We start from the raw sequence: 25,305 nt of genomic DNA on the forward strand, positions 1-25,305 counted from the left end.
GAGGCTGGGACGCTAAATGTCTTCAAGGCAGAGATTGATAGATTTTTGTTGTTTTGTGGAATTAAGGGCTAAGGGGAGAATGCAGGTAAGTGGAGTTGAAATGCCCATCAGCCATGTTTGAATGGCGGAGTGGACCCGATGGGCCGAATGGCCTTACTTCCACTCCTATGTCTTATGGTCTTATGGTCTTATGGCCTTATGGCCATTCGGCCCTTTGAGCCTGCTCCACCATTCAATATGATCATTGGCTGATGGTGCAATCTCAGTATCCCTCTCCTGCTTTCTCTCCATATCCTTTGATCCCTTCAGCCACAAGGGCCATGTCCAGCTCCCTCTTGAGTATATCTAATGAATTGGCCCCAAAAGCTTCCTGTGCAAGAGGATTACACAGGTTTCTTCCCTCACTGTGTTCTAACCTTCAGCGACTGTTCCACAATGATACCCAGGTCCCGTTACATCTCACCATTTCCTAAACTGCCAATATTCAGATAGTAATCTGCCTTCCTGTTTTTGCCACCAAGGTGGATAATCTCACATTGATCCACATCATATTCCATTTCCCACTCAGCCAGTCTGTTCAAGTCACCCGGCAGCCTCTTAGCATCCTCCTCAGTGCCACCTAGCTTAGTGTCTTCTGTACATTTGGAGATATTGCATTCAATTCCTTCATCCAAATCGTTAATATGTATTGTGAATAGCTGGGGTCCCAGCACTGAACCCTAAGATACCCCACTCATCACTACCTGTCACTCTGAAAAGGACCTGTTTATTCAAACTCCCTGCTTCCTGTCTACCAACCAGTTCTCTATCCATGAGGTAAAAACAATGACTGCAGATGCTGGAAAGCAAATACTGGATTAGTGGTGCTGGAAGAGCACAGCAGTTCAGGCAGCATCCAACGAGCAGCGAAATCAGCGTTTCGGGCAAAAGCCCTTCATCAGGAATAATGAAGGGCTTTTGCCCGAAACATCGATTTCGCTGCTCGTTGGATGCTGCCTGAACTGCTGTGCTCTTCCAGCACCACTAATCCAATAAGTTCTCTATCCATGTCAATACATTACCTCCAAAACCATGAGCTTTAACTTTCCTGACTAATCTATTGTGTAGAACCTTATCAAAAGCCTTTTGAAAGTCCAGATACACAACATTTAATGCTTCACCTTTGTCCACTCTAATGGTCACATCCTCAAAAGATTCCATAAGATTTGACATGATTTCCCTTTAGTGAATCCAAGCTGCCAAAGACTAATTCTGCCACTGCTTTCGAAATGCTCAGTTATTACATTCTTAATGATTGACTCCAGCATTTTCCCCTCCACCAATGTCAGACTAACCGGCCTATAATTCCCTGTGTTTTCTCTCACCCCTTTTTTAAAAGGTGGGGTCACATTAGCTCCCCTCCAGTCCATTGGAACTCTTCCGAATCTATGGAATGCTGAAAAATGATCACCAATGTGTCCATTATTTCTAAGGCCATTGCCTTAAGTACTCTGGGATGCAGAGCATCAGGCCCTGGAGACCTAGTGTGTTTTAACCCCATCAATTTCCCCAATATCATTTCCTGACTAATAAAGATATCCTTCAGTTCTTCCTCCATTCAATGGTGTTACCATCACTGAAACCCTACTATCAACATCCTGGGGGCTTACCAGTGTCCAGAAACTCAACTAGACTTGCAACTTAAATACAGTTGCTACAAGAGCAAATCAAGAGGCTAGGTATACCGTGGCATGTAACTCACCTCCTGCCCACTACCAAAGCCTGTTCACCATCTAGAGGCACAAGTTAGAAGTGTGATGGAATACTCCCCGTTTGCCTGAATGAGTGCAGCTCCAACAACACTTAAGAAGCTTGACATCATCCAGGACAAAGCAACCCATCCACCACCTTCAACGTTCACTCCCTTCACTAACTGTGCACAGTAGAAGTAATGTGTACTATTTACAAGATGCAATATATCAACTCATGAAGGCTCCTTTTACAGCACCTTCCAATCCTGTGACCTCTTCCATCAAGAAGGACAAGGGCAGCAGAGACATGGGATCACCACCCTCTGCAAGTCCCCCTCCAAGCCACACACCATCCAGATTTTGAAATATATTGCTATTCCTTTGGGTTCACTGCATCACAATCCTAGAATTCCCTCCTTAACAACGGGATGTTCTTTCAACCTAAGGACTGCTGCGGTTCAAGAAGGCAGCTCAGCACCATCTTCTCAAGGATAACTTGGAATAAATGATAAGAATAAATTTTAGTCACAGTTGGGAATGTCAGAGGGTCAGGCCGAGATTGATAGACTCTTTACACACAATAAAGACTGTTCCACTGAAGCCAAGTTAGAAAAAGAGAAAATCATGGAGATGCAAGGTACTGCATTTTAGGAAAGCAAATCTTAGCAGGACTTATATACTTAATGGTAAGGTCCTAGGAAGTGTTGATGAACGAAGAGACCTTGGAGTGCAGGTTCATAGCTCCTTGAAAGTAGAGTTGCAGGTAGATAGGATAGTGAAGAAGACGTTTGCTATGGGAGGTCATGCTGTGGCTGTACAGGACATCGGTTAGGCCACTTTTGGAATACTGCATGCAATTCTGTCTCCTATCAAAAGGATGTTGTGAAACTTGAAAGGGTTCAGAAAAGATTTACAAGGATGTTGCCAGGATTGGAGGAATTGAGCTATAGGGAGAGGCTGAATAAGCTGGGGCTATTTTCCCTGGAACATTGGAGGCTGAGGGGTGACCTTACAGAGGTTTATAAAATCATGAGGGGCATGGATAGGGTAAATAGACAAAGTCTTTTCCCTGGGGTCGGGGAGTCCAGAACTAGAGGGCATAGGTTTAGGGTGGGAGGGGAAAGATATAAAAGAGACCTAAGGGGAAACTTTTTCATGCAGAGGGTGGTACGTGTATAGAATGAGCTGCCAGAGGAAGTGGTGGAGACTGGTACAATTGCAACATTTAAAAGGCATCTGGATTGGTATATGAATAGGAAGGGTTTGGAAGGATATGGGCTGGGTGCTGGCAAATGGGACTAGATTGTGTTGGGATATCTGTTTGGCGTGGATGAGTTGAACTGAAAGGTCTGTTTCTGAGCGGTACATCTCTATGACTATCTAGACAAGAAGAAAACCTTTATGATTCTGGCCAATTATCAGAATCTGCATGGAATACAGAATACTGTAACGATGATTGAGAAACTGGAACTTGAGAAACAAGATCAACTGCCTGAGTTGGGGAGGGATTTTTGGAATCGGTCCCAGAAATTCAAACTGTACATTAAGTCCAAATACTGACATCACGCACTCACAACTCATGACAGTAATGGAAATCCAGCAGCTAATATGGTTTTATTTTGGGATATTCCTTATATATGTTTCTTGTTCACTGGGATCTCAATTTTCCACTTTTATTTAACACTGCAGGTGGATTTTACAGCAATAATTCATTGCAGTTTCCTGTCAAGGACTTTGTGCTTGAAGTTGTGTAGGGGGATCTCAGTACAAATATAAATTACGTAGTCATGCGTACAGTTGCTGGTGCACTGAGAGTCTATCTCCTCGGATGGCTATATTGTTATGGACCAGGGCAGATCCCCTCAAATCAGATCAAAAAAGTAGCCTAGACCCTAACTTTGCTCGTAGTTTTGAGCAGGTATAAAGTGAATATTCCAGGAGCGATGCAGCTGGTCAAACCACTTCGTTTTCAACAAAACAGAATTTATTTATAAGATTTCCTAATTAAACACAAACAAAAGAGAACACAATACTGAATAATGTAATCTATCCGAAAAACCAACAGATTACCTCAACTTAATGATGCTGTTTCAAATACCTGTAGCAATCCCCATAAACACTCCTTGGCAGAAAAGGTAAAATCAAATACAGGGTCTAACAGGAGAGAGGTCAGAGAGAGGAAGGGTCAGCATGGACCTGCTTCTCTTGGATCCTGACAGCTTTTAGTGAACAGCCAGACTGCCATAAACCAAATCAAACCAGAGGAAAGCTGAGCTGGGAGAACTGACCACTCACCTTTCATTGTACTAGTGTTTTTTAATACATGAAAGCCTTTTGTCCGAGACAGTATCTGTTAGCTATAATCGAATTGGCCATAAAACCCTTCAAACCCAGGCTTTTTGGAATCTGCCTTTAGAGTAGAGAAGCTTTTATTTGTCATTTCTACCAAATACAACCACTACGTAAAAATGAAACAGCATTCCTCCAGGACTGAGGGTGCTACATGGACAGCACAAACTCCACAGTCGGACACAGCATAAAGTGCATAAGAAGTGTAAAACGCACAAGTTACAGTGTAATAAAAGAATGATGAATGACAGACATTTTTCTAGCAGGAATATGAAAGAATTTCAGATTAGCACAAGTCCAATCATACAGTGTTAACGAGTCTGATAGCATGGGGCAGGAGAGACTGAATGCTCCAGTATCTTCTCCAAGGTGGCAAGAGGGAGAAGTGTTTGAGTGAGGGGTGTGAGAGATCTCCCACAATGCTCTTGGCCTTTCGGATGCAGCGTGTGGTGTAAATGACAGTAACGGAGGGAAGAGGACCCCAACAATCTTCTCAGCTGTCCTCACTATCCGCTGTAAGGTCTTACAATCTGAGACCATGCAATTCCCAAACCAGGCCATGATGCAATAGCTCAGGGTACTCTCACTGAACCCTCTGTAGAATGTGGTTAGGATGGGGGATGGGAGGTGGGTTTCCTCAGCTGTGCAGGAAGTAGAGACGCTGCTGGGCTTTCTTGGCTATGGAGTTAGTGTTGAGGGTCCAGGTGAGATTTTCTGCCAGGCTGCCAAGAAATTTGGTGCTCTTCACGATCTCCACAGGGGAGCCAACAATGTCTTTGATAACCTCTCTGAAAAAAACACAAGGACCTTGTTGAAGGAGCAGCATCATCACAATAGAGGAGTACAGTTCCCAGCATAGAGGCCAGTCCTCTGACTGCACCATGTGTAGAGCTCCCAGTGTACAACCTGTGCATTATTATCAGGAGCTCTTTGTGCTGATACCAGTCTGGGACCTGTAATGGGAGGTATCAGGTTGATGATGCTGAGTTCTCCGAGAATGAATGTCTTCTACTGTTCACCTGAAACAAGAGACTAAATCAAGAGAGTGAGCTAACTCTGCAGCAGAGTTCCTCAACTCTGTCACATCCCTGGTCTCCATGTAATGTCTCAACTTCCAAACAAATCAACAGCCTGATTTTGACAAGTTATTCGACATTATCTGAGATAAACATCACACAACACCAGGTTATAATCCAACAGGTTTATTCAGAAGCACTAGCTCTCGGAAAGCTGCTCCTTCATCAGGTAGCTGTGGGGCAGGACCTTAAGACACAGAATTCATAGATGTGCTAAAAATGACACTGAGCATTGTCAAAATGTAGAAGCAGACAATGAGAGCTAACCAGGATCTTGGCTGGAATTTTAACAAAATAAATAACAGACTGTAAGCTAGTAGCCTGCGTGAGAGACACAGCATGAGACCAAACAGCAGGTCAATGGCTCACAACAACTAGGTCACCAGATCCCTGGTGCTAACTTCCATGGCTGTAGAAAGGCTGGAACTATTAATACTAAATCCAGAAATAGTCAAAGGCAGATGCCACTTCTCCTGTCTGGCAGTTACTGTCAGCAGGGAGCTTGTCTCTGAGCTTCAGATTAGCAGATGGTGGTGCACACTGTGGAGGGTTATTGGGAGAGGCAAGGTCAAATAACACTCCTTTCTGAGCTTCCTCAGTCATTAATGACAGACTGATCCTAAATATGTTGTCAACTCAGTGAGAATAGTAAGAATTAGAAGTGTCAATTAATTACAGAAGGCATGCTGCACTGTTGGACAGGCTATCTTTCAGTTAAACCAACAACCTTCTCTGAGGAGGATTGAAGGTAACTCACAGCATCTGATTATCAATTATCTGGCAATTATCCCATGCAGACTTCAGTAATCTGAGCAAGAAAGGAACAGAAAGATTATATGTACTTGGTGAGATATGTCATTGATCAGGAGGCAATTATTGTTATTGCTCGACTATTAATCCAGAGACCCAGATAATGTTCTGGCAATGTGAAGCTAGAAAAGCACAGCAGGTCAGACAGCATCCAAGGAGATGGAAAGTCAACATTTTGGGCTAAAGCCCATCATCAGTTTCGGGGCGGAGAAGGGAGTCTAGAAGTATATAGAGGGAGGGGGTGGGGCTGGGGGAAGGGTAGGTGGATGGTGATAGGTGGATGCAGGTAGGGGGTTGTGGTGATTGTTCAATGGTAAGGGTGGAGTGGAGAGGTGAGCAGGAAGATGGACAGGGGAGGTCAGGTCAGGGAGGGAGGAGGAGAGGGAAGGCTGGACATGGGGATAAGGCTGGGGATGGAGGGCCGTTGAAGCTGGTGAAGTCAATATTGAGGCCATTGCGCTGTAAGCTCCTCAGGTGAAATATCAGATGTTGTTCTTCCAGTTTATGTTTGACCTCACTCTGACAGTGGAGGAAGCCAAGGATGGACATGTCACCAAGGGAGTGGGAGGGAGAATTAAAATGGATGGCAACTGGAAGGTTGGGTTGTTGTGTGCAGAGTGCAGGTCCTACGTGAACCAGTTCCTGAGTCTGAGTTGGTCTCCCTGATATAGAGGAGACCACATTGGCAACAGTGATGCAATAGATTAGTTTGGATGAAGTGCAGGTGAATCTCTGTTGGACCTGGAAGGATTGAGGACTTGGACGGAGGAGAGCAGGGGGCTGTAGGGGCAGGTGTTGTGGTTACAGGGAAATGTAGCAGGTGTGGTAGAGACGTTGGTGGGGAGTATGTAGAGTTGACAAGGGAGCCACGGAATGAATGGTCCCTGTGGAAGGTGCACAGGGGTGGGGAAGGAAATATCTTTTTGGTGAAGTGACCAAGGAAGTGACCAAGTTGATAGATGAAGGAAGGGCCGTTAGTAAGGCTAAGGTTCCCCATTGTAGACTAATGGAGTGCAAGGTGTGCAAGGTGTACTAGCTAGGTGCATAAAGAACTGGTTGAGCAACAGGAGACAAAGAGTAGTAGTTGAAGGGAGTTTCTTGAAATGGAGAAAGGTGGTACAATTGCAACATTTAAGAGGCATTTAGATGGGTATATGAATAGGAAGGGTTTGGAGGGATATGGGCCGGGTGCTGGCAGGTGGGACTAGATTGGGTTGGGATATCTGATCGGCATGGACGGGTTGGACCGAAAGGTCTGTTTCCATGCTGTACATCTCTATGACTCTATGACCAGTGGTGTTCCACAGGGGTCAGTGTTGGGGCCACTGTTGTTTGTAATATACATAAATGATCTGGAAGAGGACACTGTTGGTATGATCAGCAAGTTTGCAGATGACACGAAGATTGGTGGAGTAGCAGAAAGCATAAGGGACTGGCAGAGAATACAGGAGGATATAGATAGACTGGAGAGTTGGGTGGAAAAGTGGCAGATGGTTTTCAATCCAGACAAATGTGAGGTGATAAATTTAGGCGAGTCTAATTCTAGAGTGAATTATGCAATGAATGGAAGAGCCTTGGGAAAAGTTAATGGGCAGAGAGATCTGGAAGTGCAGGACCATTGTACCCTGAAGGTTGTTGCACAGATGGATAGAGTGGTCAAGAAGGCATATAGCATGCTTGCCTTCATTGGACGGGGTATTGAGTATAAGAGTTGGAACGTCATGTCAAAATTATACAAGACATTGGTTTGGCTGCATTTAGAATACTGTGTACAGTTCTGGTCGCCACATTACCAAAGGATGTGGACGCTTTGGAGAGGGTACAGAGAAGGATTACGAGGATGTTGCCTGGTATGGAAGGTGCTAGCTATGAAGAGAAGGTGAGTAGGTTAGGTTTATTTTCATTAGAAAAAAGGAGATTGGGGAGGGGGGAGGGGGTGACCTGATTGAGGTTTACAAAATTATGAAGAGTATAGACAGGGTGGATAGAGACAAGCTTTTTCCCAGGGTGAAGGATTCAATAACAAGAGGTCATGCTTTCAATGTGAGAGCTGGAAATGTCGGAGGATGGTGCATTGCATTGGAAGGTTGGTGGGGTGGTACGTGAAGAACAAGGGGACTTTATCTTTATTGTTGTTGGGAAAGTGGGTTTGAGGGCAGATGTGTGGGAAATGGAGGGAAAGCGGTTGAGGGCATCCCTAATTACTGAGGAGCACTCACCCTGGGAGCAGGCGCAGTGAATGTGGAGCAGTTGGGAATATGGAATAGCATTTTTTTCAGGAGGGTGGGTCAGAGGAGTGTAGTCAAGGTAGCTGTGGGAGGCAGTGGTGAGATGGTTTCCAGAAATGGAGACAGAGAGGTACAGGAAAGGGAGGGAGTGTTGGAAATGGTCCAGGTGAATTTGAGGGTGGGATGGAAGGCGTTGGTGAAGTTAACAAACTGCTTGAGCTCCTCGCGGGACCATGAGGCAGCACCGATACAGTGATCAATTCAGCAAAGGAAGAGGTGAGGGGTAGTGTCAGTGTAGTTGTGGAAGGGGGACTGCTCCACAAATCCTACAAAGAGGTAGGTGTAGCTCAGGCCCATGTGGATGCTCATGGCCATCCCTTTGGTTTGTAGGAAGTGGGAGGAATCAAAGGAAAAATTGTAGAGGGTGAGGACCAGTTCTATCAAACAAATGATAGTGTAAGTGGAGGGGGACTAGTTGGGCCTACGTGAAGGGCTTTTCGACCTTTAGTGTGAGGGAGTCAAGAGTGAGGTGCTGGAAATGTACAGCCAGTCAGGCAGTGTCCGAGGAGCAGGAGAATTGACGTTTCGGGCATAGCCTTTCATTAGGAATGAGGTTTGTGCGGTGGGGAGTTGGGGGCTGAGAGATAAATAGAGGGGGTGGGTTGGGAGGAGATAGCTGGGAATGCAATAGGTAGATGAAGGTGATCGGTCAGAGAGGAGGGTGGAACGGATAGATGGGAAAGACGATGGACAGGTCAGAAGGGCAGTGTCTAGTTGCAGCTTTGGATGAGGTGGGTGGAGGGGAAATGAGGAAATTGGTGAAATCCATATTGATCCCATGTGGTTGCAGGGTCCCAAGGCAGAAGATGAGGTGTCCTTCCTCCAGGAGACGGGTGATTAGAGTTTGGCGCTGGAGGAGGCTCAGGGCCTACATATCCTTAGTGGAATGGGAGGGGGAGTTGAAGTCTTCAGCCACGGGGCGGTGGGGTTGGTTGGTATGGGTGTCCCAGAAGTGTTCTCTGAAATGATCCACAAGTTGGCATCCAGTCTCCCCAATGTAGAGGAGACCACATCAGGTGCAACAGATACATTAGATACCCTGTGTGGAGGCACAGGAAAATTTCTGTCAGATGTGGAAGGATCTTTGGTGCCCTTGACGGAGGTGAGGGGGGAGGTGTGGGTCCATGTTTTGCACTTCTTGCGTTGGCAGGGCAAGGTGCCGGGGTGAGGTCAGATGGGCTGTTAGGGAATGGGTGGATGTGGATCTGACAAGGGAGTTGCTGAGGGAATGGTCTCTCTGAAATGCTGATAGGGATGAGTTGGGAAATATATCCCTAGTGGTGGGGTCTGTTTGTAGGTGGCGGAAGTGGTGGAGGATGACAGAATGTATCCGGAGGTTGGTGGGGTGTAAGGTGATGACCAGGCAGTTTCTGTCCTTGTTGTGATTTAAGGGGTGGGGCTTGAGGGTGGAGGTATGGGAAGTGGAGGAAGTAGAGGAGATCATTTGGTGTGAGGGATAAAGGTGCAAAGGGCCTGTATGTCTCTGGTGAAGATGTGGTGTTGGGGGCCAGGGAGTTGAAGGTCTTGGAGTAGGTGGAAGCCGTGTGGCGTGTCACAAATGTGACATAGAACAGAACAACACAGTACAGGCCCTTTGACCTTTGATGTTGTGCCAACCTTTTATCCTACTCTAAGATCAAATTAACCTACATACCCTTCATTGTACTATCATTCATGTTAGCGAGTTTTGAGAAGATCATTCATGTGCCTATTAAAGTTTTCCTTAATCCTTCTTGCGAAGGCTTTTTCATGCTCCCTTCTCACTCTCCTAAGTCCATTCTTCAGTTCCTTCCTGGCTACATTGTAACCGTCTGGAGCCCTGCCTAATCATTGCCTCCTCAACCTTAAGTAAGCTTCCTTCTTCCTCTCGACTAGATGTTCCACATCGCTTGTCATCCAAGGCTCCTTCACCCTACTATCCCTTCCTTCCTCATGGGACAATCCTATCCAGCACTCGCAACAAATACTCCCTAAACAGCCTCCACATTTCTGTTGTGCATTTTCCTGAGAACATCTGTTCCCAATTTGGGTGTCCCAGTTCCTTCCTGATAGCATTAAATGTCTCTAATGTATTTGATTCTACTACCACTGATAGCAGTGCAATCCATGCACCCACCACTCTCTATGTAAAGAACAGACCCCTGACATCTCCCCTAAGCCTTCCTCCAATCACCTTAAACCTATGCCCCCTCGTGATAGACATTTCTGCCCTGGGAGAAAGTCTCTGACTATCTACTCTATTTATGCCTCTCATCATCTTGTACACCTCTATCAAGTCACCCCTCATCCTTCTTTGCTCCAATGAGAAAAGCCTTAGCTCCCTCAACCTTTCTTCATAAGACATGCCCTCCAGTCCAGGCAGCATCCTGGTAAATCTCCTCTGCATCCTCACTAGAGCTTCGAAATCCGTCGTATAATGAGGCGACCAGAACTGAACACAATATTCCAAGTGTGATCTAACCAGGGATTTATAGAGCTGCAGCATAACCTCATGGCTCTTAAACTCAATCCCCCTGCTAATGGAAGCCAACATACCATATGCCTTCTTACCAGCCCTGTCAACTTGGGAGGCAACTTTGAACGATCTATAGACATGGACATCAAGATCCCTCTGTTCCTTCACACTGCCAAGAACCCTGCCATTAATCCTGTAATCTGCATTCAAATTCGACCTTCCAAAGTGAATCAATTCACACTTTTCTAGGTTGAACTCCATCTGCCACTTCTCAGCCCAGCTCTGCATCCTATCAATGTCCCATTGCAATCTACAACAGCCCTCCACACTATCCACAACTCCACCAACCTTCGTGTCATTGACAAATGTAGTAATCCACCCTTCCACTTCCTCATCTAAGTCATTTATAACAATCACAAAGAGCAGAGGTGTCCCTGTGGAACACCACTGGTCATTCAGCTTCAGGCTGAAGACTTTCAATCCACTATCACCCTCTATCTTTTACGGGCCAGCCAATTCTATATCCAGGCAGCCAGATTTCCCTGTTTCTCATGCCTCCTTACTTTCAGAATGAGCCTACCATGGGGAACGTTATCAAATGCCTTGTTTAAATTCCATGTATACCACATCCACTGCTCTACCTTCATCAATGTGTTTTGTCACATTCTCAAAGAATTCAATAAGGTTTGTGAGGCATGACCTGCCCCTCACAAAGCCATGCTGACTATTTCTAATTAAACTATGGTTTTCCAAGTGATCATAAATCCTGAGTCTCAGAATCCTCTCCAATAATTTGCCCACCACAGATGTAAGACTGACTGGTCTGTAATTCATTGGATTATCCCTGTTCCCTTTCTTGAACAAAGGAATAACAATTGCCGCTCTCCAATCATCTGGCACTACTCCAATGGACAGTGAGGATGCAAAGATCATCATCAAAGGCACAGCAATCTCTTCCCTCACTTCCTGTAGTAACCTTGGATAAATGCCATCTGGTCCAGGGGACTTATCTATCCACATGTTTTTCAAAATTTCCAGCACATCCTCCTTAACATCAACCTTTACGAGTGTATCAGCCTGTTTCACACTGTCCTCACCAAACAACGAGGTCTCTCTCACTAGTGAATACTGAAGCAAAGTATTCATTAAGGACCTCCCATACCTCCTCTGACTCCAGCCACAAGTTCCTTCCACTATCCCAATCGGCACTACCCTCACTCTGGCCATCCTCTTGTTCCTCACGTAAGTGTAGAATGCCTTAGGGTTTTCCTTAATCCTACCTGACAAGGCTTTTTCATGCTCCCTTCTCGCTCTCCTAAGTCCATTCTTCAGTTCCTTTCTGGCTACCTCGTAACTCTCTAAAGCCCTGCCTGATCATTGCCTCCTCAACCTTAAGTAAGCCTTCTTCTTCCTCCTGACTAGATGTTCCACATCTCTTGTCATCCAAGGTACCATCCCTTCCTTGCCTCAGTGGGACAATCCTATCCAGCACTCGCAACAAGTCCTCCCAAAACGACCTCCACTTTTCTGTTGTGCATTTCCCTGAGAACATCTGTTCCCAATTTAGGCGTCCCAGTTCCTTCCTGATAGCATTGTAATCCCCTCTCCCCTAATTAAATACTTTCCCATACTGTCTTCTCCTATCCCTCTCCATGACGAGAGTAAACCCAAATGACTCTTGGGAAATAGGGCAGAATAGGTGATGGAGGTGACAGTGGGGAGCACTTTGGGGCCAGTTCCATTAATTTTTAAAAAACTTATGGAGAGGGACAAAACTGGTCCAGAGGTCCAGGTTCTAAACTGGGGCAAAGAGAATTTTGATGAATTAGACAGGATGTTGCAGGGGTTGATTGGAGTAGTTTGTTTGCAGGAAAAGGGACCTCCGGCAAGTGGGAGGCCTTTAAAACTGAGATAGCTATAGTTCAGGATCTGTATGTTCCTGTGAGGGTGAAGGGCAAGATTAGCAGGATTTGGAGACGCCAGTGTTGGACTGGGGTGGACAAAGTTACAAATCACACAACACCAGGTTATAGTCCAACAGGTTTATTTGGAAGCTTTCGGAGTGCTGCTCCTTCATCAGGTGGTTGTGGAAAATAAGATTGTAAGACACAGAATTTATAGTAAAAGTTTACAGTGTGATGTAATTCCAGTTCCAATGGGGAGAGGTTGGAGTGAGTGAGAGGGATGGAGAGAGCCAAGCGATTGATGTCACAGCAGCAGTTTGAGATAAAGAGGTCAAGGAAGGGTAGGAAGCCAGATGGCGATGTCCGAGATGATGCGGTTTGCAAAGGGGTTATTAGAGGGTGGATTAGATTCCTGTTCAAAGAAATAGATGCAAAGTGGTCGGAAAAGAGCTCAACATTATGGTGTGTGTGGAATCTGTTCAGATGTGGGTGTAGAGGAATGAAAGTGAGCCCTTTGCTGAGGACTGACTGTTCAGCCTCAGTGAGGGAGACGTCTGGGGGGATGGTGAATACTTGGCAGCGCTTGCGGCTGGGGCTGGTACCAGGAGTGGGGGTGGGGACTTCCACAGGAATGGGTGTGTGTGCTGGAGCAGTCACATGGGGGAAAGTGGAAGTAACATGGTCTTCAATGATGTCAGTGGTCACATGATCTTGTGGTACCTGATGCTCTTCAACCAGATTCTGATGCATGAAGGAACTATACTGGATACTTCACCTGGTGAGCTTACAGCCCAATGGCCTCAATATTGACTTCACAAGCTTCAAAATCTATCCAAACCCCAGCCTTGCTCCATGTCCAGTTCTTCTCCTCCTCCTCGCCTCCCTGACCTGACCTTATCTGTCCATCTTCCTATTCATCTTTCCGCTCCACTCTTCCCACTGGTCAATCAGAATAATCCCCTACCTGCATCTGCCTATCACCATCCCACCTCCCCTTCTACCAGCCCCACACCCCTCCATCTATTTACTGCTGGGATCCCTCCCTCTCCCCAGTTCTGATGTGGGCTTCAGCCCGAAACATTGACTTTCCTGCTCCTCGGATGCTGTCTGACCTGCTGTACTTTTCCAGCTTGACATGTGTTGACTTTGACTTCCAGCATCTACAGTCTTTACTGACTCCAAATCACTAATGTTCTGGGGACCTGGGTTCAAATCCCACAGTGGCAGATGGCGGAATTTGAATTCGATATGAACGTGAAACCATTATTAATTGTTGGAAAAAAATCTGATTTGCTGATGTCCTTGAGGGAGGGAAATCTGTCATCCATACTTTGTCTCACCTACATGCAACCCCAGGCCCAAAGTGATTGACTCTTTAAGCTCTCTGGGCAATAAATGCTGGCCTGGCCAGAGGTGCCAATGTTCTGTGAGTGAAGTGTAGCAAAAGTGTGGGCATGTTTGCTGAATAGTCTCTTGGAGTAATTCCTCTGTAACTGCATTACATGGGATCTTCCTACATACAACATGGCTGTTTTGTTTGTCCATCAGTTCATAAATTTGATTGGAACCATAACTCAAGTAAAGCAAAAGAACTGTATGTTTCAAACTCCCTTTCTTCAAAGCTGTTTCTTCTCATAGACCCCAACCCCATTGTCCCTGATCCCAAATCAGGCCTTGTTACTCTGTCACTGTTACTGACCCTCCCCATTGTCCCTGATCCTGACCTAGTCCCTCTTGCCAGAATCTACTTTTCTGCTCTGCTCTAATCTTGGTCTTGCTGTTCAGAATGAGTAAGATCAGCTGATAATTGACACAATGCACTGTCAAATCATGGACTCGCCTACCCCTCACACATACTGACCACATGGTATAATGGATATGTTTTTTCAAATTAATTCATGGGATGAGGGTGTCACTGGCTAAGCCAGCATTTATTGACCATCTGAAAGGGCAATTAAAAGTCAACCACATTGCTGTGGGTCTGGAGTCACATATAGGCCAGACCAGATAAGGATGGCAGTTTCCTTCCTGAAAGAGCATTAGTGAACCAGATGGGTTTTCCCTGACAATGGTTTCATGGTCATCATTAGATTCTTAATTCCAGATATTTATTGAATTCAAATTCCACCATCTGCCTTGGCAGGATTCAAACCCGGGTCCCCAGAACTTTACCTGGGTCTCTGGAATAATAATCCAGTGATAATGCCACGAGCCTATCATCTGCATTTTAGGGGAGCATATTGCTTGGGGTTAATTGAAAAATTCAAAATTGAGCTTCATTGATTTTAGCATCATAGAATAGTAAGAGAAGGAGGCTGTGTGGCTGTGAAGGCCAACCCCACACTCTCAAAAAGCAATTCAGTTGGACTCACTCTCCAGCATCAAGGAGAATAAATGGAATGATAATTAAAGGCTGAATTGCCCACCCCTTTTGCTATAATCCTCGCCCCTCCCCCATCATCAATTTTGTGCATTCCCTATCTTTGATGTGCTGCTCCTATTTGTATCTATCTGTTCTGTAATATGTCAGAGATTGTCTTTATGTGAAAGCTGCTGATAGGAATGAACCTGACTGTGTTTTGCTGGTCAACATGTGATATTGTGACCAACTGCTCTGTGGCACCATATCATTACTGATAAACACAGAATGTCAAACTAATATCTGGCTCAGAGACAGCAGCTGCAGCCAAACTGGAGGGAGATGGCATCTGTTTCAGTCTATTTCTGCTTTTGACACCGATAGTTACAGCCTGTCTTTGTACATGGAAGTTAGCAGGAGGCACTTTCTTGATTATGTTGGCATATTTGACCGAGTTAGCAATGCCAATTACCTGCAGTCAGGTCCCAGCAATTGGTAAAAGACGTCATTCAGGCTGAGTGTTTATTACAGAGGAACAAGGGCTCACAGCATTCTTCATCCCTGTCCTTTTGCTAAAAACAACAGAAGAAGATATTCTTCACATTGTTCCTTGCTGATGGCAGTATTAAGAAAGCTGTCTTGTCTTGTGTTGGTTTGCCTAACACTGACATACATAGCAAAGTCCAAAACAGCCAGTGTTAATGAAATCCTTTCTAAAGGTGATTCTGACTATATGCTGTCAGATTACCGAGGGAAAGGTTGCATTGATGACAATGGATTTGTGTTTGATGTGGGCGAGAAGTTTTACCCCACTGCGACAGCCTGCCCCTGTGTCTGCACTGAAACTGGTCCGGTGTGTCATAAGCCTCAGTGTCCTCGAATCTCCTCCCGGTGTATCCGTGTCAGTTACCACTCCTGCTGCCCACGCTGCTTGGAATTCCGCAACTCGTGTCAATATGGAGGCAAAATGTACCGACTATTCCAGGAATTCTGGGTAACAACAGACTATTTCATTCTGTTTCTGGTTTGAAACACCTCCTATGGTTTTATTGAAGAGGAAGAGTTAGTGTGGCAGTGACTTTTATTCAGGTACTATTTCTGTAGTTGCATGTTTTCCTGAAGTCAGGAGTTTTCAAAGATTTAATAGGGGGGGATGCTGAGAAACAATTTCCTCCAGGGAGGAAGAGAAGAGTAGCTCATTCAGGGATAATACTAGGAAGAATATTTCTCACCCAAAGTATATATCATGAAGAACTGAAAGCTAGGGTTAGCCTCCTTAATCAGGAGGATTGACCAGCTTAGGCCGCAACTGTTCAAAGTCCAAACAGGTTTGCACAGGAGGATATGGAAAGAAACTTCCCATTGGCAGAGAGATTGAGAATTCCCATTGGCAGAGAGATTGAGAATTCCCATTGGCAGAAGGGGTTGAGAATCAGAGGACACCAATTTGGCAAAAGAACAAAAAGCAAAGTGAAGAGAAACCTTTTTTTATGCAGCGAGTGGCTCTGTGATGCCCTGCTTGGTGAAGGCAGCACAACTGGGGCTTTCAACAGAGAATTGGACAAACAGGTCAAGGAGAAAAACACAGGCATTAATAGAAAGGGTAGGGCAGTGGGACTAACTGAATTGCTCTTGTAGATAGCTTACATGAATATAATGGGCTGAAAGACTTCCCTTTGGGCTGTAACCATTCTATGATTCTATTCGATAATCACTGTCCCTCAAAAGTATGTAGATTCTGAGGAGAAAGTGACACATTCGAGACTGAGATCAGGAGATTCTTGGTTAGATAAGAGGATCAATGTCAGATCAATGGGGGTTGATGCACTGATCAGCTAGGATCTAATAGAAGAGTGCCTCAAAAAGGTAACTAGGTGTGCAGATCGGGTAGCACAGTTAATGTAGTTTACATGGTAATCAGCAAAGCCTTTGACAAGATCCCAAATGGGAGATTGAAAAAGAAGGTAAAATCACATGGAATCCAGGATAATGTGGCAAACTGGATCCAAAATGGAGACAGGAGACAGAGAGCTGTGGTAGAAGACTGGTTATGAGACTGAAACACTGTGTCGAGTGGCATACCACAGGGATCAATGCTGGTCCATTATTGTTTATGACATTGATTTAAATATTATAGAAGAGTGTGTGTGTGATGGGGGCGGGGAGGGTGCAGGGGTAGACATACTGTTAGCAAGTTTGTGACATGAAGATTGCATGATTGACTGTGAGGAAGAAGGTCTTATGTTACAGAAGTCTATAAACAGATTGGCCAGAGGTGCATATCTGGGGTAGGTGGAATTTAACCTTGACAAGGGTCAGGTAATTCACTTTGGAGAAAGTAACAAGACAAGGGAGTACTCAATGAATGGCAGGACACGAGGAAGCTCAGAGGAACAGAGGGATCTCAGGGTCTTCGTGCACAGAACCCTGAAGGTGGCAGGGTAGGTTAATAGAGCAGTTAAAGAAGGCATCCGGGACACTTACCTTTATCAATTGTGGCATAGATTATAATAGCAGGGAGGTTATCTTGGAGCTGTACAGTATGTTGGTGGGGGTATAGCTGGAGTACTGTGTACAGTACTGGTCTCCACACGATAGGAAGGTTGAGCTTGAACTGGAGAGGGTGCAGAGAAGATTCACCAGGATGTTGCCTATGTATCAGCTATAAAGAGAAGGGAGATAAGCTTGGTTTCTTATATTTGGGGAGAGAAGCCTGAGAAGGGAGCTGATTGAGATGAGGGACATGGACAGAGTGGATAGAAAGCAGCTGTTCCCCTTAGGTCAATAACATGGGGCATAACTTTAAGAAGAAAAGCAGGAGGTTTAGAAGGAATTTGAGGAAAAGTTTTCAACACCCACAGGATGGTGGGAATCTGCAATACACTGCCTAGGAGGGTAATTGAGGCAGGAAACCTCACCACCTTTAAAAAGTAATTGGATGAACACTTGAAATGTCATAACACTCAAGGCCATTGACAAGGTGCTGAAAAGTGGTGTATACTTAGAGCAGTTTCTGTCTTGTGGACTCAATGGGCCAAAGGGCCTCTTTTGTATTGTATGATTCGATGTAAAAGCTAAATACCTGCTGTAATAAAAACAAAGCTGCTGGATGCTGGAAATCTTAAACAAAAATGGAAGTTGCTGGTCTGGCAGCATCAGTGGACAGAAAACAGAGTTAATGCTTCAGTCTAGAGACCATTCTTCAGAAGCAGTTTGTTAACTCTGCTTTCTCTCCATAGATGCTGCCAGACCCGCTGAGTTTCTCCAGAACTTTGTGTTTTTGATCTGAACTGCCTGTCCTCATTCCCAATGTTCTGAGGAAACAGCTTTCTTTTACATTTGTTTTAATGTGAGGGTTAGATATACATGCCTGCTAACATTTACACATTTAAAGTGACTGATCTATCCCATTGTTTAACAAAGGAGTGGTAGTGTCTGGATAGTGGTAGAGAATGATGTGCTACAATCCAGAGTGAGAAAATCAATTGGTGGAGAGCTGACTTCAATGGGTCAAGAACAGAACAAGGTAGGATTGATGGGAACTAAATGTGGGCAGGAGAAACAGTTAGTGGAAAATGGGCTACCTTCAAACAGAAGATGGTTCAGGTTCATTCGAGGTATACACCCTCTAATGGGAAAGGGAGAAAAAACAAACCCAGAGTTTCCTGGATTACAAAGGAGGCAGAAATTAACATTGGAAAGGAAAAGTGTGTTTACAACAGTTTTTCAGGCAGCAAATACTTTTGAGAAACAGGAGGGATACAGAAGGTTTAGAGGGGATGTGTAAAAACAAGAAAAGCAAAGTTGCATTATGAGAAAAGACTAGCGGCTAAAATAAAAGGGAATCCGTAAACATTTAAATAGTAAAAGAGTGGTTAAAGGAGGAGTAGATTAATTAGAGACCGAAAAGGGGATTGACATATGGAGGCAGGGAGCATGGCTGAGGTGTTAAATGAATACTTGGCATCTGTCTTTACAAAATAGGAGGCTGCTGCCCAGGCTATGGTGACAGAGAAGGAAACTCTGTCACTAGAAGAATTCAAATTTAATAAGGAAGAAGTCTTAGATAGAGTATTTATACTTGAAGTTGACAAGGCATTGAGATTGGATGAAATGCAGCCAAGGACTTCGAAGGAAGTAAGAATAGAAATCCCAGGGGCACTGGTCTTCCCTGGGCTACGTGGTGGGGAAGCATCTGGTAACTATTATTTGGGATTGAATTAGTATTCATCTGGGTTGATTAACAATAGTCAGCATGGGTTTCTAAATTGAAAAAGGTGTTTAACTAATTTGCTGGAGTTTTTTTGAAGAGGCAACAGAAAAGTCAATGCGGGTAATACTGTTAATGTATTATACATGGAGTTCGAGAAGGTGTTTCCTACAGTGTTACATAACAGACAGAAGTTATAGATCATGATATGAAATGGACAATACTAATGAGAGTACAAAATTGGCTTTGCGATAGGAAACAGATAATGGTCAATGGACATTTTCAGGCTGGAAGAAAGTTAGTAGTGAAGCTCCCCAAAGTATTGGCACCCTTGCTTTTCCTGATGTATACTAATACAAAGGAAGAAACAAATAAAAGAGAGTACATCATAGGAACAGGCCCTTCAGCACCTCAAGCCTGTGCTGATCATCATGCCCTAACTAAGCTAAAATTCAAACCTTCTGTATTTATTCAGTCCGTATCCTTCTGATCCCTCCCTATTCATGTAACCATCCAGATGCCTCTTAAATATTGCCAATGTCCCTGCTTCCTCCAACTCTTCTGGCAGTGCATTCCAGGCTCCTACCACTCTCTACATGAAAAATGTCCCTCGCACATTTCCCTTAAACTTTCCCTCTCTCACCTTGAACCCATGGCCCCTTGTAATTGAAACTTTAACCCTGGGAAAAAGCTTCTGACTATCCATCCTATCTATGCCTCTCATAATTTTCTAGACCTCTATCAAGTCTCCTCTTCATTTTTCAGTGAAAACAATCCTTGTCTTTTCAACCTTTCCTCATAGCCAATGCCCTCGAGTCCAGGCAACATCCTGGTGAACCTTCTCTGCACTCTCTCCAAAGCTTCCATGTCCTTCTAGTAGTGTGGCAACCAAAACTGCACACAATACTCCAAGTGCGCTCTAACAAGGGTTTTATGTAATTGCAGCATAGTTTGCCAACTCTTGTACTCTATGCCATTGCCAATGAAGGCCAATGGAACTCCAAAAGGACATTGAGAAGTTGGTGAGTGGGTGGAGAGGTGGCAGTTGAGATTCAGTGAAGAGAACTGTGAGGTTAATGCATTTTGGTGGGAACAACATTGAATGACAATATAAAATAGGTGGTACAATTCTAAAGGGAGTGCAGGAGCAGAGAGACCGAGGCATACATGGACACATATCAGTGAAGATGGCAGGACAACTGGCGAGAACAGTTAATAAAACATAAAAAGTCCTCAGCTTTATTACTACAGGTATAGAGTACAAGAGTACAAATGACATTGAACTTGTAGAGACACCTGCTAAACCTCAGCTATTATAGGAAAATGTGAATGCATTGGAGACAGTACACAGGTGATTTACAAAAATGGTTCCATGAGTGAGAAACTTCAGCAATGGTGAGAGATCGAAGAACTTGAGACTGTTCTGTTTGAACGGAAAGAGGCTGAGAGGGCGTTTGATTGAGGTTTCCATAATTGGTTGGACAGAGTAGAAAGTGAGAAGCTCTTCCTGATCATAGAAGGCACAAGAAAGAGAAGGCATAGATTTAAAGGGATATGCCAAAGAAGCAGGTATGGGAGAATAGGCAGGAGATTGGCACTAGGTAATGATGCTGCTTTGAAGAGCTGAGGCAGGCATGATTAGCTGAATGGCTTCCTCCTGTGCTGTATCACATCTGTGGGCCAGAAGGTCTGGGCTCAAGACCCACCTGCCTCATGTGTCATAACATTTTCAAACAGGTTGATTAAAAGTATTCAAAAGTACTGCACACTCGTCAAGTTCACCATCAAAACATCACCATCTGCTGGCTTTAAACAGAAACTACATGAATGCAAGTGGCAATGCCCACTCCACGACTACCCATCGCTGCCGATTAACAGGTGCCTTTATTTCCCAGTTGCTGCACAGATTAACACTCTTTGTTATCAGTAAGTTTATTCCGGGCTAACATGATAACCAATTATTTCTGCTTACTTGTGAGCTACATCCTGGCGGGTGCTGTATTTAGTGTCTTCTGCTAATTTCTTTCAAAACTCTTGATACTCTGCAAACCAATGTTCAAATCCCCATTGTTTAAACAAAATTAGTTTCCAGGATATATTGTTCCTGCTAACCTCACACGTCCTGTTAGGGTTTTAATGGATGCAGTTGAAATAATTTTTGTCAAGATGTTTCGTTTTAATAAATCACTGATTTCTGATCTATAATATTGTTCTGCAGCCATCTGCCTGTGAGAGGTGTCGATGTGAATCTAACCGAGAAGTGTACTGTCTAACTGCAGAGTGTGCTCCAGTCCACTGTGTTAACCCATCATATGAAGCCAATCAGTGCTGTTCAGTGTGCAAACAGGGTAAGTTTCACTTACAATGTAGATATAGAATCAAAAGCACTTTAGGCAGGAAAGAATTGACGGTCCCAGCACTCTCCTCCTGGTCTCCCATCCTCTGTAAGTCAGAGTTTTTCCAAAGATTTGCTGTTGTATTTTTGCTGAAATTCAATGCTATTCTCACTAATCAGACCAGGTTGGATTTGGAGTTGTGAGGATTCACACTGTGCACTAGTAATGCTGACCACTTCAACTTCCCCTCCCATTCCGCCACCAATGACTGGAGGGAAACCACCTCATCTTCCACCTTGGGACCCTCCAACCAGATAGGATCAATGTTGATTTCACCAATTTCCTCATCTCTCCTCCCCCCACCTTATCCCTGATCCAACCTCTAATTCAGCACCACCCTCTTGAACTGTCCATCTTCCTTTCCACCTAACCGTTCCACCCTCCCCACTGACCTATCACCATCATCCCCCACCTCCATCTACCTATCACCTTGCCAGTTACCTTCCCCCCCATTCCCACTCCCACCATTCTATTTATCTCTCAGCCCCCTTCCACATTCCTGATGAGGGGCTTATGCTCGAAACATCGACTTTCCTGCTCCTTGGATGCTGTTGGATTGGCTGTTTTTCTAGCGCCACACATTTTGATTGATCTCCACTAACCACAGTCACCACTTTCTCCTGCTTTAAATGGGGGTGGGGGTGGGGGTGGTGGTGAGGCTGGAGGAGGACGGTACCTAGGAACATGATAGGTAGGTGGTAGGTTGGAGTGAATAGGTGGGAAGGAAGATGAACAGGTAGGATAGTTCAAGAAGGTTTTGCCAAGTTGGAGGGTTGGATCTGGGATAAGGTGGGGGGGAGGGGAGATGAAGAAATTAGTGAACTTCATCTACTATGTCTGTTGCTCTAAATGTGGTCTCCTCTACATCAGGGAGACAGGATGCCAGCTTGTAGAACATCTCAGGGGATATGGGCCGGGTGCTGGCAGGTGCAGCTAGATTGGGTTGGGATATCTGGTCAGCATGGATGGGTTGGACCGAAGGGTCTGTTTCTGTGCTGTACATCTCTATGACTCAATGACACATGCACTAAACAATCCCATTGCCGTGTGGAATGGGGTTCAACTCTCCCTCCCTCTCTGCCAAGGACATGCAAGTTCTGGGCCTCCTCCACCAAATCCCAGCCAGCCAATGACTGGAAGAAGAACACCTCATCTTCCAGCTTGGGACCCTCCAACCACACAGAACCAATGTTGATTTCACCAGTTGCCTCATCTCCCTTTCCACCTTATCTCAGATCCAACCCTCCAACTCAGCACCGCCCTCTTGAACCATCCTATTTGTCCATCTTTCCTACTTATCACCATCATTCCCCGCCTTCATTCACTGCATTCCTAGCTATTTTTCCCCAGCCCCACACCCCCCCTCCCATTTATCTCTCAGTCCCTATGGGTCACTACTCCCACCTCTCCCCAACATTTCTGATGAAGAACTTATGCTCAAAGTTTTGTCTCCTGCTCCTTGGATGCTGCCTGACTGGCTGTGCTTTTCCAGCGCCACACTTTTTGACTCTTATCTCCAGCACCTGCAGTCCTCACTTTCTCCTATTATCAAGTCTTGCTGACAGCCATGTGGTGTCACTGTAAACAACGTTGCAGTTGAGAGAGGCTCCTGTCTAAATATCTCACCTTATTGATAAATCAGGAGCTTCATTTCTTGCTAAATTCTGCAGCTAATAAGCTATTTATTTAGCATCCATATACTCAGTCACAACTGACCTGAATACCCTGCAGCAGAGTGCACATATGTAAAAGGTCAATGTACCAATGTTGAATGATGGTATCAAAGAATATGATGCAAAAACCAGTCAATGGAGTTGAAGCCTTAATTAGCCATGATCTTGATATCATGGGATAAAAAAAATCTCTTTCTAATTGACTTTTGGGTTGGATATATGAAGTCTGTGAAAGTCATTTACAAAGCTACCTTTCCTCGACCTGCTGTTGTAACACTCTTTGATTCTTGCAGGACCAAACTGCTTTGCAGGAAACACCATTATCCCTGCTGGTGTGAAAGTGGAAATGGATGGAAAGTCTGTCTGTTTCTGTCCGTATAAGGATGGCTCCTGGGAACCACAACAGCAAGCAATCTGCACCTCCCGTGGAAGACGGCAGGGTCATCACCATAGTGTAAAGGAAGGACACCATTGGGAGTGGATGCAGCGGTGATAGGCTCACTGCTGCAATACTCTGGGAGCAGCTAATGCTCCTTTAGTTGTATTTTACAATGATAAACAGGATCTTAACCATCTGGCTACTAACACATTGGGTAGCGTTAGCCAATTGGCAGGTGTCAGTGATAAAGCAACTCTTGCTAGGATGGGACATTCCTGATCCTCGTGGCTACACAGAAATTATTTGAGGGTTACTAGTCTAAGGACATTCCTCTTGATCTCCATTTTAATTAGTGGAACTTTTTGGTTGCAACTTTGTTCCACTGGCCCTCTGAGCTTTGTTGGGTTCTTCAAAAGTCAAATTGGTGAGGCCAAGGGCTGGAGAACTAGCAGAAAGCCTGAGTTTAAGTGATTCAGGAGCAAGAAGTGGATAGGTCAATCAGCTGAATTTTAACTCTGTTACCACCCAGTTTATGCTCGGTGGAGAGAAGTAAAATCTGCCCTTCTTCTCAGTGTCATTAAGTGTTTTGTACTATAGTCCTGCTCCAGAGATATGGGAAATCAGCAGACATCATACCTTTGCCCTTAACTTCCAGTGAAACACAAGATCTTTCTCAACTGATCTGGAAGACTCTCCACACAATCTCCACGTCTGTTTGCAAGGGGTCTGACATTTATTGTAAAAATATAAATAAAAGTTGTTCGCTGGTACATCTTGTTGCACACTGTGCCTATGTTTACATTGACGCAAAACTGTAAATCATGATAAAATATTGACAAAAGTTCAGCTTGCACCATATTCACAGCCTTGTCTGCTTAGTGAGCTTATAGAAACACACATGCAGTTACCGTAACCAGTAACATTTCTGTGCGAATTGTTCTTAAAAAACTGATGATTGATTGGTCCATGGTAATAACCACTGACATGTATTGCTTGTCTTTAGTTTCCCAGTTAAACAACCGATTGATAATGCAAACTGAAAGAAGCTGGTGCCTGACTTTAGTTGCATTTTTAAAGAAGCTTTAACACTTCTAATAATTCATCAATAGTTCAATAATCTGGATTGTTTGACTATACACAACATTGGGTAACACAGCCTCAGACTAATAGCACGCTAATGCTGAATATTAGTGCCATCAGCAAACTGAGATTTGTGCAATATTTAACGATTACCATCAAGTGATAGATAATGTCAATCGAATTAAGATAGCAGAAGCAGTCACAAATCTTCACAAAGCTAGATCTTACAGCAATTGTTCCCAATAGAGATTTCACAAATGTAGTTTATGTATACAGATAGATCTTTGTAAAACAATAATGTAATCTGACTAATAATATCAGTGGTTGACTTGTGCTTAGCAGGTGAAATTGTTTTTGTTATGAGAGCAATACTAATCATTGAAATGAATATAAAATCGACACAAGATGGCTCCAGTTAGCAGGCAGTTGCTCCATAGTAATTAATCTTGACACTGGTGCAGGGTCTACAGAACACATCATTATTCGGACTGTACATTCCGTGATCACAAACCACTGCGGAAGTAAACATGGAAACACTGTTAGGATACTCAATATGGCAGCTAGAAACAGAAGTAAAGCAAGTCTTCAGATATCCT

The 25,305-nt window shown here is 44.4% G+C and overlaps 2 protein-coding genes across 3 annotated transcripts in view; one reads left to right on the top strand and one right to left on the bottom strand.

The window, feature by feature from the left end:
- Positions 1–15,266: 15,266 nt before the first annotated feature.
- On the top strand, positions 15,267–24,399 carry LOC140465620 (von Willebrand factor C domain-containing protein 2-like). Its single transcript, XM_072561174.1, has 3 exons — positions 15,267–15,965; positions 21,400–21,529; positions 23,544–24,399. Exons 1-3 carry the CDS (start codon positions 15,588–15,590, stop codon positions 23,741–23,743), a joined length of 708 nt encoding a protein of 235 aa, XP_072417275.1. The 5' UTR covers positions 15,267–15,587; the 3' UTR covers positions 23,744–24,399.
- Positions 24,331–25,305, bottom strand: part of LOC140465619 (zona pellucida-binding protein 2-like) — a 44,696-nt gene continuing 43,721 nt past the window's right edge. For both annotated transcript variants that reach the window (XM_072561173.1, XM_072561172.1), the window contains one exon: positions 24,331–25,222. In XM_072561173.1, coding sequence (XP_072417274.1) covers positions 25,125–25,222 — 98 coding nt within the window. In that variant the 3' untranslated portion in view covers positions 24,331–25,124. The remainder of the gene's footprint in view (positions 25,223–25,305) is intronic.

The sequence above is a fragment of the Chiloscyllium punctatum genome, chromosome 42 (assembly GCF_047496795.1).
Source record: "Chiloscyllium punctatum isolate Juve2018m chromosome 42, sChiPun1.3, whole genome shotgun sequence".
NCBI classification, from domain to species: Eukaryota; Metazoa; Chordata; class Chondrichthyes; order Orectolobiformes; family Hemiscylliidae; genus Chiloscyllium; species Chiloscyllium punctatum.